The sequence below is a fragment of the Uloborus diversus genome, chromosome 2, assembly GCF_026930045.1.
Source record: "Uloborus diversus isolate 005 chromosome 2, Udiv.v.3.1, whole genome shotgun sequence".
Lineage (NCBI taxonomy): Eukaryota > Metazoa > Arthropoda > Arachnida > Araneae > Uloboridae > Uloborus > Uloborus diversus.
In genome coordinates, this window is record NC_072732.1 from 37490435 (window position 1) to 37507538 (window position 17104).

Sequence of the window (17104 nt, forward strand, 5' to 3'; positions counted from 1 at the left end):
CCTTCAAGTACAGTTATAAAAAAACATCTAACATTTCACGATTCGTTTTTCAGAGGAAGAATTTTGCGACAGGTCTATTGCTAAGCGAAAAATACTATGAAGGATTCGATTATCAACGAAATATTGTGTGAACAGATTGTGTATTTTATCAGATAAAATATTCAGTGAAAAGTTTGTTTTGCGATAAAATCTTTGTGAAGGGTCTCCTCCACAAAAGGCAGTTTAAATCCTCCTAAAAAAAAATTTAATTTTTCAGATATTTTTGGGAACACCTACAAAATTTTAGGAGACAATTTGCAAATGATTTGAGACTTTAGTGTAGGAGAAAGACCAAAGTGCAGAGATACAGCCGGATCTCATTTTAACCAAGTCCAAGGGTTAAAGTCAAAACCATTTAGCCGCAACAAATTGTCACACAACACTTGTATGACAAATGTGTGCCTGGTTCATATTTATTTTTTGTAAGGGAAAACCCAAGACCTCGCTAAAACGGGATTCGACTGCGATACCTTTTTTTTTTTAAATTGAAACCAGACATTTTCCCAAACAAAGTTTATTAAAAGTATTAATTCCAAGTTTGTTTACTACTTGCAATGTCACTTACAAATATGATAAAAAGTTAAAATCCTGCAAAAGAATTGCATAGTCAAGTTAAAGAGACTGAATTTTTATTTCAGTTCCATTTCAAGGAGTTTTGGGAGCTGTGCCTTTCTTTCCAATGAGCGATTTATGAATGTGAGGAATGACACCACCACCAGCTATGGTAGCCTTTATGAGAGAGTCGAGTTCTTCATCCCCACGAATAGCCAACTGTAGATGGCGAGGGGTTATTCTTTTCACTTTCAAATCTTTACTGGCATTTCCTGCTAATTCCAAGACCTAAACAAAAAAAAAAAAAAAAAAAAAAAAAAAAAAAAAATCACTGTTTGTCATTAAATAAAGGAATTCAGACATCGAATATTAAATTTGTAATTTAGAAGTAAAAACGAACATTGAATCAATTTCAAGAAGTATGAATCAAGTATATCAATCTTGAGATGAGAAATAAACTAGTATGTTGTTGCCATTACAAAACTTTCTTCTATATCTTTCTTATAAACTGTTCCCTCCCCAAGCTTTATTTATTATTGCATTTATTTTTATTCGCACAAAACAGCCTCCATGGAGGGATTGACGCCAAAGTTGAACCAACGCCTATTTACATATAGGTTCACATTTATTCCAAATTGCATCTAGAACGTAGCATTACTCAGGGTTGCCACGGAAGTTCAAGAATGAAATTCCCTGACATTTTCAGGTGGTTTTGAGAAAAATTCCAGGTTATCGATCTCCACCTTCATTTTGCAACATTAATATATACATCTCAAATTTTGATAAAATTTACCTCATTTTCAAACTTTACAAACAATGGTTACCAAATTTAATTTATTCAAGCTGAAATAATCAAAAATATGTACTAAGGGTGGTTCAATTTTTTTTTTCTCTTAGCTCGAGTCCCAAGACACCCCTTATTTTTTTTAGACTTACTAATAGTATTGGTTTTACTAATAGTAAAAGTTTTAGCTTTTTACTCAAATTTTAAGAGGGTGCTCAATGACCCCTTAATTTAACAATAGCTCTAGCATAGAAAAAGTCACAAATTTAGAAACATTTAATTTCCCCAACTGTTTTATTTTTTAATGTAAGTAATTATTTTATTGCAATGAATATGCATATAACTTGTGTAGATTATAGTATGTAACATTGTTTTTTCAGTTCAATGTATTTTTTTAACCCCCTCCTCATACTTATGAAGTTTAAGGGAGGGGAGGTCGAGCACCCTCTTTCAGTTGGAATAGGAAGTTAAAATTCTTCCAGTATTTTACTATCCACAAGACTAAAAACACTGAGTAGTGTCCTGTTTTCTAGGAGAAATCTTTTTTATAAAGTGTATTTTTGAACTACCCTAATGTACTAACACAAGTGAAGCAAATCACTATAATAAACAATGTAAATGTAGCATATCTAATTTTCAATAGCGAGGAGCCACTGCCTTACATCAAGTGAAAGAACAGCAAAATTAACAATTGTGACATCACAAAAATAAAGTTAATTGCTAAAATAATCTGAACTAAAAACTTATGAAACCTAAACTTTTTCAATTATTGCCTTCTACCCCTCCAATCCATTGAACTCAAAGCGCTTTTAGACTTTGGCCTGTAAAAAAATCATGCATCTTTTAGCTTCACATATTTCCCCTGTTTGTTGCTCATAAAACAGGGGTGCTCCCCCCCCCCAATAATTCTGAACGCCTTAGCACTTTTATTTTTAACCCTCTTTTTTATTTAATTTTTTACCTATTTATTTATTTTTAATTATTATTGTTTTGAAAGAAAAGTGTGCTCGCTCCCCAATAAAATACACACACACAGATGAAAATAATAAAGTAAAATAATATGAGTAAATAATTTGAATAAAAAATAAAGTAAAATAAATAAAAAAATCCCTCCCCGCCCCCGAAAAATTTTTTGATGGTGCAGCTTGCGCCATAATCACTCCTGTGGGCACCCTGTCATAAAGTTAAATTTTGAGCATTGATCAGAAACTTCTCTGATGTGCAGATTTTTTTTTTAATCGGATTATTTTTATTTTGAAAGAAAGAAGCGCATTGGAAGTCTTTAAAGATCACTACCAAAATACTAAAAGATTAGCGATACTTCTGTAAAAAATAAACTTTCTAAGTTTAAAATTGTCTAATGAACTAAATTTACAGAACAAAATTGTTTAGAATAATACGATTTCATCAATTGATTTAAAGAAATAATATAAAATATGAAAAGATGATTGCAGCTCATTAAAAACTTCAGTCGCTCTCGCAGACAAAACAATGTACTGTGCATCATAACAACTTCAGAACTGCCGAGTTTAAACCACGGAGTAGGAAGAAGGAGGGAAATGTCCTACAGGTTTGCTACTGTAAAAGTGGCAACGATTGTTCACTTTTTTTAGAGAGCGCTGTCAGTGAACCGCTCCCGAACCGCTCCCGTCAATCGCAGCAGATCAATGTAAATGATGCTAAGTTTCTCATTTTTTAGAGGCAACTATTAAAGCAAAAAAAGAAAGAAACTACTGGAAATTGGTTGTAAGAAAGGGCTAATATAGTGGACGATGTACGGTTTTCGTCCACAGGAAGTTTGCACAGTATTTTAATGAAAAAATTAATTTTATTTTTCATCACCAACTTGCCGAATTCGTCTGCTATTAATATTGCGCTGTGCGATGTTCTTTTTTAACGAGTTGGAATGTTTCTATTCCTGTAAATAATTGACGAAATGAGAATAAACAGCAAGTTTTCCACTGTTTCAATAATTTAATTTACAATCATCAACTTCAAATGCATTTAGAAAATATATTATACGAAAACCTAAATATAAGCGTAGCAAAAAATTATTCAATAAGACAAATGTACACCTGCCAGACATCCCGATTTTCAGAAAAAATCCCGGTATCCAGGCTGGTCAACTTCACGTCCCAATAAAAAAAAAAATGTTCATACAGGGTTCATACTCAATTTGGATAAAAATTTCATGACTTCATAAAATTCGAATGACATTGTTACACGAAGAGAACAGGATTATTTAATGTAAAACTTGACAATTTCCTGAAATGGGCATTAGAAAAACTGTTACATGAGTGCCACTACCTCATTGAAGCACTTGCTTGTGACTGAAAAAATATTAGTGCACACTGCAGAAGCTAATAAATTATTCTTATTTGTCTTTATCTTATAAATTCAAGCAAAATAAAAAATTTAGTGAATGCAATCACACATGTAACTTGACAGTGTATGCGTTCATTAAAGTAAAGCCACGTTTTTAATAAATTCATTTTTCTAAACCAGATATTTCAGCTGGCCGCAAGGATCAGTTTTGCAAACTGTATGTTGGGCACTATTGTTTTAGAATATTAGAATTCCCCTATTTCTATATTCTATTGCCTGATTAAAGTCGTCATTTTCTAAAGCCTTCAACATATTAAGATAAACTTCGGTAAATTTAATAATGAACTTTTTACAAGTAGTTAAAACAAACTCTGACGCAATTGAATTATACTTTGAGGGGGCATGGCAAAAATCAAGAATGTGCAAGTCCACTAATATATAGAATACAATATAAAAGTGCTGAAAATAATGATGAATTAAATTAGCGACACCTCCAGTAGTAAAATCGCATTACAAAAACGAGCTGATGTGTGCATCACACAACTTCCTTTTATTCCAATTTAATATCATTTCCCCATTACTGGCAATTTAATGCGATTCAATAGTAGACTTCCTAAATATCACCAAATTGAACGCCTAAATCGCCAAAAGTGGCCAAATTGAAACAGAAAAAAAAAAGCCAAATTTGTCACCAAGTTGGCGACCAAAAGACTGGCAATATCGCCACGCCAAGTGTCCGCCAAATTATAACACCACTTGAGTTTACTTGCAAATTAACAATGATTTCCCCCCCAAAAAGGGGCAAAAGACCCCTTTAGAAACATCCGAATGCAACCAAAAGGGGAGGTGCACAACTAGACCCCACTAGGAGTCTACCTATAAAAAAAATTGGGGAAAATGAAGTTCATAAATAGCCTATTGTCATGGGGAAATTCCTAAAAACAGCAATCAAGACTGAAAGTAAGTGGTTTCAATGCAATCTTTAAGATTGATACGAGACAACTGTACAGTAAAAGCTAATCTTCATTCATGTAACCGGAATAATTTTTAAAAATTATTCTTTTGCATCCCAATTACAAGAATGGGAGAAAAAAAAATGGCGAATTTTTCCCAAAACACCAAGTTTTGAACTGCACACATTTTTCTTGTTAATTTGCATATGAATACTTGCATTTTATACAAAAGCACTTTAGCATTGTTCTCTTTCTGATGGGCTATTTGGATTTGCAAAAGTTAGGTATTAATCAATTGCGCCATTTTCAAAATGGTGCAATTTTAAAAATAGCATAAAAGCCAAATCAGATATTGTGAAAGAGTCAAAATCAAGTAAAATATACTAATTTAAGATTGCTAATGAGCTATTTCCACACTCATGCGAGAGAATGGTTCAATTTTGCGATCGCGATTTTTGCGTTGGGTTCATTCACTTGCAATTTTTTCTTCTATTTCTGTGTAATCGCCAATGATAATTGATAATTCATGATTGCGGGGAGGGGGCTCTGTTCAATATTTTCACCTACAAAAAATTCCAGGAAAACAAAGGTTAATTGAGTACTTTCTACTTGATCAGAGGTACTTGTTTAGTATTTTATGGTAAAATCCAACATATATATAATTAAATTTTGAGTTATAATCTCATTGTAAATGACCAAATAGTTTCTCACACAACTAAGTCTTGCAAGTGTATTATTTGAAAATAATTTTACAATGATAATCACAAGAAATAAAGGCAAACGGCCAACTTAGTTTATTTCACAACTTTTTAAAATCACTGTGTGGTTAGTTTTTTCTCCCCAAGCATAAATATTTTTATATTATTCATTTGTACAGTAATATTTTCTGCTAAAAATTTAAGGGACTGTTTTTCCACCAAAGGACCCAAATCTGTTTCGTTAATGGGTTCCTGAGACCCAGGTTACGGATTTGTTGAGCGTGAACACGGATGCTTTGTTAAGAGGTAAACAAATTAACTAATATAAATACCTCGGCAGTTAAGTATTCCAAAATCGCAGCACTATACACTGCTGCTGTTGCTCCCACTCTGCCATGACTGGTAGTACGGTGTTTTAAGTGACGATGGATTCTTCCAACTGGAAACTAAAAAATTAAAAAATATTGTCAAGGAGAAAAAAAAAACTTAGCAGCACAACAAATTAACACTTTCAGTTAAAAAAATTCAGACTTTTCCTGTTTAAAAAATTCCAGGTTACTCTTTTCATTCAAAATTAAGTTACAATATTTTCAAAATAATTAAAATTGTTTAAAGTAGCAATGCAAAAGAACTGAAATTTCCCCCTTAGATTTAGAAAAAAAAAGGAATTTTTTTTCTTTCTCTGAAAATTCAAGTTTGGACAGCAATCTTTTGGCATCTGCTTTTGACTTACAATATTTCTTCTTACTTTCTTATTAGTAAATAAGACAAGTGATCCAAACAGGATGAAAATAATGAACCGGCATGGCTGTGTGAGCTAACACAACACTGTTAATATATTACAGTACACCTGAAAGTTCTCCCACATATTTTTGTATCTATATAGCACAGAGGCGGATCTAGAACCGAGCAAGGGGGTCCAAGTGGGAGGCACCATTTCAGAGGGTCTTTTTCGTCGTTTTTGTGGATACTCTCAATCTTAGTAGGAGCATCGCTCTCGGAAGGACATACACCATTGCTTAAACAAAATGAAATTCTCTACAAGGGGTCATTCTCCCGAAAAATTTAGGACTTCAAAAACTTTTTTATTTTAAATAAACTTATATAGTATACTAAAGAATATAAATAATTTCGTGAACATTTCAAGGGTCTGAAATCACTTATGCACCTCAGATGGATATAAAGCTACAAATTACCGCCCCCATGACCAGAGCTTAGACGGAATCGCAAACAAGCACCGAAAATGTCAATTATGGCATCCAGAGATTGCAGCTGCGTTTTAGCTTCATGAGTCTGGAATAGCTAAAACCATGCTCAGGCAAAAACCTCTTAAAGCTGAGTCACAGTGGTAGATAAAAATACATTGCATAACAGCTAAGATGTGAGCAAACATGGTATGGCTCCCTATCGAAAAAATGAAGATAAAAGCTAGAGTATAAACATTATACCCCAGCTACTGCTAGAGAAAGTAAAAAGAAGCGGATGTGTGAAACGGGTCAAGCCCTTCGGTAGAAATTTTTAAAAATAAGTCAAAAACACAATTTTCGGAACGTTTTGGCGGTAAAATTGGGCGAGATGGGGTTTGAGGCTCCTTTGAGTACTTACCCTTACTATAGTCGATTTAAAAGCTTGCTTTAGCGATATGGGAATCTAATCGCTCTTGCCAGAAATTTGGACAAATGGTTAAAAACGTAATTTTAAACTATCTGTGATAGCAGAAAAACATGAAATACACCGCCAGCTCAGTCATTTCCAGCAGAGGACTGCCGATTTCGTGCTTTAGCCCTGGCTAATGGGCGGTAATTTACTGAATATCTGCGATAGTCCAGGGCAGGCCCGGATCTACGTACAAGGGCCCTAGAGATTATGTTGCAGGGGGGCCCAAAATTTATAGATCCGAGTCTGGTCCAGCTCTCTGAAAGCTTCCCCTCTAGAACTCGGCAAATCAAGCTTATAGACTATCTTTGGGGACACTAGGAGAGAAATTCTCTGGTGACTTCCTTGAAAGTTTTTCAAAATTAGAGTCTTTAAGGAGTTTTTGCAACTTCTGGTGAATTTACATTACTAAGCGGCTCTCCTCCGGAAGTCTTTTGACATTGAACACTCTAATTTAGGCTATAACTGGTGACGTTTAAGAAATGAAGAGGGTTTGGAGATCCTCTTTGGAAAAGTTTCGTCAGTGAAGTCTCGAAGACAATTCTAGTCTATGATTGATTAAGTTTAGAAAAGGGAATTTTTAGAGGCTCTCTATGAAAATATTTTAACAACTAAGTTTTCAAAAGGCTGTCCTTGGTAATGTTTAGTTTGAGAAATGAAAAAAGCTCACGGGCTGTCTCTGGAAGTTTTTTGACCCTAAAGATCGAAAAAAACTGAACTGTATGCAGGGTTGGCAAAAACCAGTTTTTTTTTAAAAGCCCATGGACCTAGGATTTTTTGGTTTTTTAAAAATCAAACAACTAAAGCTGGTATTTTTTTTTTTGTCTTTTTTAGGGAAAATGTGGGGTACTTGTAGCATATTGTAGCGTAAGTATATGGACAAAGCACAAAAATTTACTTGGGGTAAAAAAGCTGGAAAATTCAGCGTTTTCTGAAAAAAAAGTATAAAAGACGACAAAATCCAAGAATGGTGAAGTTTCAGATTTTAGTTTTCATGATTACCAACAGTTAAGGCAAAGTTACTTCTCGAGTGATAAAATCTATTGTTCGTTTTTAATTACTACATTTTTTTTGCATTTTACTTTATTGTATTTCATTTTGTTATGCAAAACAACTGTAGAACCTCAAGTAGTTTAAATCCATTTTTACTGATTTCCAGCTTAATCAAGAAATGTCTTTAAATTTTATGTTGCCTGTTTTTCTATTTCTGTGTACAGAATAAGATATATTAAACTTTTTCGTAAGATAATGAAAATACTGTACATCCAATTCTGTTTGACCGTTTGTAACACCTGTTCATTTCTAAAAAATATACCTTGTTTATTCGAGATTTGTGGGTTTGCAGAAAATTCAAATGAGAGCCCTTTAGCTAGAGTAGTTTCTTCTGTACAATCTACAAATATTGAGAAAATCAGACGTGACAGGACTTAAGTCAAGATAATGAGTTATTTATTGACCAGTTAAAGAAAAAAGTCCATTATATTTATTTAAAATCTTTGAAGTATATTTTTAATCCAGTTAAGAGTTGAGAAATACTATTAAAGCTCAAAATTCATTTTTTATGTCCATTGTCTGTGGTGAAGAACAAATAAAAAAGTTTAAAAATTGTAAAAGTATTTAAATTAATTATTTTTTTTAAAAAAATTCTCAGAAAATTTAAAAACCCAAAAGCGGGCTAAATGGATTTAAAAAAAATGTTTTTCAAAAAACCCATTGGGTTCATTCCGGCCAACCCCGATTGTATGCCTTCGTTGTCAACGTTAGGGGAATCTCCTAATGTCATAAAAGTGATGTCAGGTCTTTATTCCAGATTTTTTTCAAAATTAAGGTCCTAAAGATGCGACTTAAGGCTTAGGTTCTCTTGACTATATTTGCTTTCTTCCCTCCCGAAATCTCTTTCTCCCGAAGAATTTTCTAAAACTAAATTTAAAGCTATCTGTGCTGATACTAGGGAAAAGATGTTTCGGGACAACCCAGAAGAAGTTAAAGTCTTAGAAGAGCAGTTTTTGGCGATGTTAAGCATTCGGCTAAATTTAGAAATTGAAGTTTCAAACACAAAACTTATTTGATATCTTATAGTAATATTAGGGAAAGAGGGAGTGTTCAGAGATCTTCTCCAGTACCTTTTCAAAATCTTTAAAACGCATTTCAGGCTCTTAAACAATTCTAGAAGTCGTGTTGGGGTTCGGGGACAGCCTTTTGAAATGTTTCGATATTGATGTTCTGAAAACAATTTTAAATTACATTTTTATCCAAAGGGTTGTATCCAAAGGAGATGTTTCAAGCTTGAAGGCCTAAAAATGAATCTTTTTTAGTCGCAGGTGTTTGAAGACTATCGCAACAAAGAGTCTACATTAAAGCTAGAAAAGCAATATTAAGCTTTTTTTATGGTATTGTTAAGGTAAGGAGATTCGAGAGCTCTTCTCCATCCTAAAAATATATTTAAAGCTCACTTAGGGGATGATATATATAAGAGCAGTTTCACACCTGAAGAAGTTTATAAATTTCATTCTATGTTTGTATATAATGTAAACTAGAAAATTTTCTCCAGAAATATTCGAAAATAATGTACTGAAAATACAATTTTAAGTAATCTTTGATGACATAAGGGGGAAGCGGGGTTCACCTAACAAAATTTTCCGAATTTAGAGGCCTAATAGCAATTTTAGGCCCTTTGTAAAAGTATTGCAGTATTTAAAATCTCCGAAAATTCGGTTTTATCCAGTGTAAGTTCCGACCTCATTGGGAGGGGGCTATAGCCCCGATAGCCTGAGAAAGAAATAAAATATATTACTGTGTGAATTTTAAACAGACAACTTCAGATTAAAAAACCTTGACAGCATCAGGACGAAGCTATTTCCTCCAAGCCTTCCCATGCCATTGCGAATCACATTGTACGTTTTGTCTGAATGGGAGAGGGAGTTATAGTTCCCTTAGCCCCCCCCCCCATTATTAAGCCATAGTGAACATATTCAAATATAATGCATATTTAAATTCGGAAAAGTGTTGAAGTATTTGAAATTTTTGTTTCGTTTAGTTATTTCTGACCTCATGGAGGGAGGGGGGGGGGCTATATCCTCCTTAACCTGGGGAGGAAGTTATATATGGCTGGTTTAGTTTGAGGACAGTTCTCAATAGATGGGAACAAAAAGTTAACTTTGAGCAATTTCAAAAATTTTCAAATTCGACATCAATTTTGCTTTTATTCTATGGTATGCATACCTAGAACACAATATATGAATATGAAAATACGGCAGGTTTTTGTAAAAATTGTTAATTAGCAAATTAAATCAGCAGTCTGTAGGTAACAGATTTTGGACATTGTTGTCCTGTAGGCAACGGATTTTGGACATCATCATAATGTAAGTTTCACCATTTTTCATAATTGTTAATCTGATTTTTAACTTTTCTCAATGAAAATTTTATTTACTACTTTTTGAATTTTGCAATTTAATAAAGAGGATATTAATGAAGTACTTGAATGGCTATACATATTGCTCTTTACATGTAATAAAGTTTTGGAATGATTTTGAAGAAGTTGATGAAAGGTAAAAAAAAACTTCATGGAAATAACTACACAAACTCTTAGTTTGATTTATTGGGACAAATAAGGAATAAAAATGGAGACAAATAGGACATATACATTTTTAAAGGAAAAAATAAACAAAATATACTTTAAGAAAGAATAAAAAGTGACAGTTTTAATAATGAATAATTTTTCTAATGTCATAAGAATTAAAACGATGTCTAAAAAAATTATTGAAAAAAGAAATTCGTATTTCTATTTGGAGATCGTTAAATTATGTTTCTAAAAGAAAGAGAAAAAAAATCCTAAAATAATAAAAGCGGAAAAAAAATGCTAGCGCAGGTGATAAAGTCGTCAAAACTGGTGCAACTGACGATAAACTACCGAAACTACATTTGTCAAACTGGATTTCCCTTCTGGTAACCTTTAGCTTTTCGTATACTGTGTTGTAGCTAACGAAGGTTTGCTTGGCAATATTAGCGCAAAATGGCTTTTGTTACAATCATAACCAGCCATGTTTCCACTGTAATTTATGTATTGTGGAATGTGTAACGTATTAATTAGGCAAAATACCAATGGATTAAAGAAGATAACATAATAACCTTTTTATTGAGGTTAGAAGACAGTGGATCATCAAAAATTATGAATAAACGGACAGAATTATCGGCGTCAAGATCGTAACGCCATTTGGACATCTCACATGTATGTTTAAGAAAAATTACTTTTCTTCTAAGATACTGCATAAAAGCTTATGAAAACACTTTTAAACAATTAAAAATTGATTATAAGGATCGATAAATACCTTTAAAATTAAAACATCATATACTTAGTTCTCAAATAATAGCATTGTAAAGATTGTAACTTTTGGACATGCATCAAATTTCAAACTTACTTTTTTCTAAAATCGTTTACAAAGTAAATAATGTCTTTACTTTTGTTATTTGTGTAAAATATTAACAAAAAATTATTCAGTGTAAGATTCATATCTTTAATTTTTTTAAAACGTATGGAAATAATTTAAAAAACTTTTTAATGGTATATTTTCTCAGCTAACATTTTGGTATGTCCAAAATTGAGCCTTTTAGCAAAGAAAATATATTTTTAAGGGCACTTGAAGAGCATTTATAATTTATGTCAATTCTTATCTTTATACAGTATTATAATTTAACTCAAAAATTTTTGAATTAAAATGAAAGTTATTTGGTGTTGAAGCTTCAAAGTTGAGGTCTGTGTTTGCTCCCACCTTTTGAGAACTGCCCTTGAAAGTTAGATTAAAAAAGAAAACAATTGCAGAACGACACTATTTCTTCCAAGTCTTTCCATTCCATTGCAGATCACATTTTAATTCGTTTTAAGCTTTGACCAAATGGGAGGGGCTTAAGTCTCCTAGCCCCCCCCCGCCCCACTTCTATAAATATGCCTACTATATATAGTAGTTACATTTAAAATGTAATGCATATTTAAATTTGCAAATGTATTGCAGTATTAAAAATTCATTAATTAAAAAACAATAGGGGAACTGAATCCTCACCCCAGGGAGGGCCCCTGAATCACATCCTTCTTAAGGCACTCAAATAGTTCCTAAAGAAACATTTTAAATATTTTAGCATTGAAAAATTTTCAGAAGAGAACCCTGAATTCCCTAACTCTTAACGCACTCAAAAATAGCATTTCAATAATTCGTATGGAGACCTTTTCAGGGGAGAGAGTCCCCTCCCCTTAAACTCCTTCCCCTAAGTTCACTATATTAGACTTAAATTTTCAGTCCCCCTTCTTTCATCATTGAAGATTTAAGTTCTAAAATTTATTGAGAGAAAGCCTTTGAATTCCTTCTTCTTAAGTCCCTCAAAGATTACCTAAAGCCGAGTTCTTAATACTTCAGCTTTGAATTTTTTTCGGGGAAGGGGGATCCCAAACCCCCAAGACGGTCTAAAATTGCGCTTTAAAGAGTCCAGTTTTAGAATTTCGCCTAAAGAAAGCTCTTGACATTGCCAAAGACAGACTAAAAGCCTTAAGACTTCAATTACAAACTTTTTGGTAGAGGGTCCCAAATTCTTTCTCTTAAATTTAAGTATACCCTCAAATGGTTTTTAATACATCAGCTACCAAATATTGCCTAACTTAGCGTTTTTAAGTTAAGGTTTTACTCCAGGTTCTGATCTTTTTTAAAACCTCCCCCCCCCCCCCACTTTTGCATCATTACAGACAACCTCAACATTCGACTTTTAAGAGTTTGCAGAAGAAAAATTCCAAACCACTCCTAGCTTCAAAAATTACTTAATTCAGTTTTTTGATATTTTATTCTGGAGCTGTTGAGTAGCCCCCCCCCCCACCACTGGATTGTCCAAGATAAACGTTATTTATAATTTTAATTAAAATATTTCAATTTTTATAAAATTTGGACTATATCTAATTAAATTGGTCATTTGTCTAGTTGAAGGACTGGGATTGCAGGACAAATGAGTCTTTCTGCAAAATCATTTCAACTAAGACTTTGCAATAACTGGCAGAATTGTTGACTTGACAGACTGACCCCAGGAATTTCCATACCTTAGACCTCCTTTACCTTAAAATCCATCCTCCCAGCCCCGGCCACAAGGAACCATTTTATTATGCCGAAGACGGGAGCTTACGGATGAAAGGACATCCTATGAAAGCTTTTTTGTCAGATGTAAGCAAACTAGTATTCAAGGTCTGCCTGTATCAGGAAGAACTTCTCCATTTGTTCTCTACATGGCATTTAAATATCCATTCAACAAATGCTCCACAAGCCAAGTCTTAAATACAGCACCATAAAATTGGTCTTCTAACGCTATTGGGACATGCTCTGTGATTAGAGGTGCAGATTAGCGGTCGCCACTCGCCAATTGGCGACCAAAAATTTTCAATGGCTACCAAAGATTTCAGCACCGATCGCCACCGGGTGACCAAAGGGGAAAAAAAAATCCCCCCCAAGTTGAAGTTATCGATTGCACTGTGCTTTCGGATCTAGTTTTTCATGCTGTGGTAGTCGCTCGTCTAGACGTGACGTCACTTACTGACCTTCAAGAAAAGTTGAAATGTTGCCCCTCTCCTCCCTGATTCGTTGACCACTTCCCGTTTGCTACACCTACACTGCGTTCGGGGCTTTTAGAGCATTGTTCGGGGGAGGGGGTGAAAACTGACCCCCCCCCTGCGGTCCAGCAGACATGATCCCCGAACCCAATCAAGGTCAACATTGCAGCATCTGCAGTGCCTGATGAGGGGAAACGTAAATACGGCGGCGTAGCTAATTCTGATGACTTTTTAAAAGGTTGAAAATGACGAGTAGAGGTAGCTCAAAGAGAATAAAATTGGATACATCTTCCAAGACTTTATTTCAGTTCTTCAAAACGAAGACAACCAGCATCAAGTCGGTTCATTTTTCATCATTATCGAAAAAAAAATTTTTTTTTTGGAAAGATTACTGTAACGTGTGTGACAAACTAAACATGGCACCAAATACATTATTTTTCTGCTGTATAATACGCTATCGATTTAAAAATCAATTTTTAGAAGAACCAAACTACTTTAAAGTGGCCGACTTACACCGGTGTCATGAAACTTTTCAAGACTTGCTTCGCGAAAATCTGCTTCCCTTGTTCCTTTTACATCTTGCGAATATTTTAATACAATATATTTTTTTCAATCTGAAAATATTTTGACAGATGCAGCGTTAAATTAGCTTATTTAATGTTTAATTTTCATGACTTTATTTAGGGAGCCATATTAAATTTGAAATCTTACTTCGTGCGAAAAATTGCACTTCGTGATTTAGATTTCAATCTTTTTACACCTTGTAAATATTAAAAATATTTTTTAAAATCGGAAGTTATTTTGCGCAGGCTAAATTTAATTAGCTTATTTCGTGTTTGATTTCAATGAATGGATTTATTTTTGGATCCATGCTTCCTTTGTAATCGTACTTCGCGAGGAACTGCACCTCGTGGTTGAGTTTTCAATAGTATTGCATCTTGTTCATTTCTTAATATTTTTGACAAATGAAAGTTATTTTGACGTATACTACCTTAGATTAGCTTGGTCTATGTTCTATTTTAATAAAAGAATTAATTTTCGAAGCCATGCTTCCTTTGTAATCGTACTTTGCGGGGAATTGCACCTCGTGGTTGAGTTTTCAATCCCTTTGGATCTTGTACAGATTTTAATATTTTTGATAATCGGAAGTTATTTTGGCACAGGCTGCCTTAAATTAGCTTATTTTTATGTTTATTTTAAAGACTTTATTTATTTTTGGAATCGTGCTTTCTTTGTAATCGTACTTCGCGGATAACTATAACCACGTGGTTGAGTTTTAAATCCTTTTGCATCTTATACATATCTTAATATTTTTGACAGAAGAAAGTTATTTAGACGAATACAACCTTATATTAGTTGTTTTATGTTCTATTTTTATAAAAGAATTTATTTTGAAGCCATGCTTCCTTTGTAACCGCACTTCGTGGGGAGCTGCACCTCGTGGTTGAATTTTCAATCTTTTTGCATCTTGTACAATTATCTTTATATTTTTGATAAGTAAAAGTTATTTTAATGTGTGCTACCTTAGATTAGCTTGTTTCATGTTCCATTTTAATAAAAGAATTTATTTTTGGAGCCATGCTAACTTTGGAATCGCACTGAGGATAATTGCATCTTGTGCTTTAGATTTCCTTTTGCATCTTGTACCAACATATTTTAATTTTTTTGGCAGTCGGAAGTTGTCAGCTTATTTTAAGCTTTATTTTAATAAATAATAAATGCAATTATTTTCGGGAAACGTGCCGACATTGCACACCAGTTTTGCTAATCTTTTTGCATTTTTTAAATACTTCAGAAGTTTTGATAATTGAAAGTTATATTTTAATAACTAAAAAGTAATAAATCCTGTTCATATACTATTTTTACAAGCTTTATTTTAATCAATTTAATTTTATCCTAAAATATTAAATCTAAACATTTTTTTTTTGCTGTTGAATTTGAAATGCATTATTTTTTTAAACGATACTAAATGTCGTATGTTGATAGGCAGATTTATAGAGTAGTGGATAGCTACTTTATTAATTAGTTCAATTATAATTCAGACTTTTAAAATAACCATTTGTTCGCAAACTACAAATATTTTTCTAGTTTGCTTTTGTAATGTGGTTTTGAATTTTAAAATTTGGTCCTACAAATTTAAATTTGCAAATATGTTGGCTAGGGGGATTCCATGAAAAATGAAACCAGTAGGTCAAACAAATATTAGATTTTTAACTTAATGTGTTCCTCCATCCTATTTCAATCCAAATCATTCTCAGATTTCTTCAATGAGAGAAGGAAAATACTTACCAATCTTCACTGGTACTGATTTTTATTGTGCTAAGATTTTGAATACATATATAAAATATATGAGCAGTGAAGCAGAGTTTATACGTTTTTGAAGGGACGGTATGAAAAAAGTATATAAGGGGGAAAACGTACAATAGGTATGCATTAAAATTTATTGGATTCTGCAGGGACCAATTCAAAAAACGTATCAAAGATAAATGTATAAACGGTGCTTTTCTGTATATATATGTGTGTGGGTGTATGTTTGGCTACCAAAAATTTGAAGTGGCTACCAAAGTTTTTGGTGTTGGTAGCCACTGGCTACCAAAGAAAAATACCAGTCTACACCTCTATCTGTGATCACTGAGAATTGGAAAAATTTTAGGCTCTTGGGAAATTTAATCCACATGTTCCACCGAACACTATCTTCTCATACAGATAAATATAAAAAATCTTTCTGGGGTTAACTAAGAAGAAGACTTACCTATGTAAATATAAGGAAAAAAAAGGGGGACTCGAGCCTGTAACTTCCACAGTTGCAACACAGGTAGAACAATGATTTACAGAACAAAGTTTGGAGGAAAACGAGTACTATATATACTCCATAACTAAAATGCCCCGCTTTAAGTCTCAAGACAGTTCACGAAGCCGAATGTGTTACGATGATTTAAGACTTATAAAAATTCTATTACTCGAGGTTTAGAATGCAAAAATGCAATGGAGTTAAGAGTTCACTTTAAAACACAATTTCAAATAAAATTCTAGTTTTAGACAGCATAAAACTCATAACAAAGTACTAACCTGCAATCCAGCTCTAGCAGAACGGGAGACTGCCTTGGCTTTTGACTTTCCAGAATCTTTACCAGCTTTACCTCCAGCCTAAACATTGAAATATCCAAAAATTAACACATTATTATCAAAACCGAGTTTAAATATTAAGGTATACACAAAATTCTTACCATTTTAAAGAAAATCAAGTTCAAAGAAATACCAACGGTGACAACAGACGCTAATTTTTTATACAGTAACGATCGTATTCGCGGTAAAACTTAAAAATGGTTCATTATTATTGGATAGTAATATTGAGAATGGTGTTCTTCTTCAAGTACTTCATTGATCTAATTTGCATGGAGAAGCAGTTGCTTTAAAAGAAAAAATATAGGCTTATAAAAAAAGCAGCTTGAAATAGTTTTAAAATATACATTTTTTAAAGGCAGATGTAGCTATTTTGATACTAGAAAATGTTGTC

The 17104-nt window shown here is 33.1% G+C and overlaps 1 protein-coding gene across 1 annotated transcript; it reads right to left on the reverse strand.

The window, feature by feature from the left end:
* Positions 1-543: 543 nt before the first annotated feature.
* Positions 544-16949, reverse strand: LOC129216973 (histone H2A.V-like). Its single transcript, XM_054851197.1, has 4 exons — positions 16815-16949; positions 16657-16734; positions 5684-5797; positions 544-879 (listed from the first exon to the last, which is right to left on the reverse strand). The coding sequence occupies exons 1-4, from the start codon at positions 16815-16817 to the stop codon at positions 685-687; spliced, it is 390 nt and encodes a 129-aa protein (XP_054707172.1). The 5' UTR covers positions 16818-16949; the 3' UTR covers positions 544-684.
* Between the last annotated feature and the right edge of the window lie 155 nt (positions 16950-17104).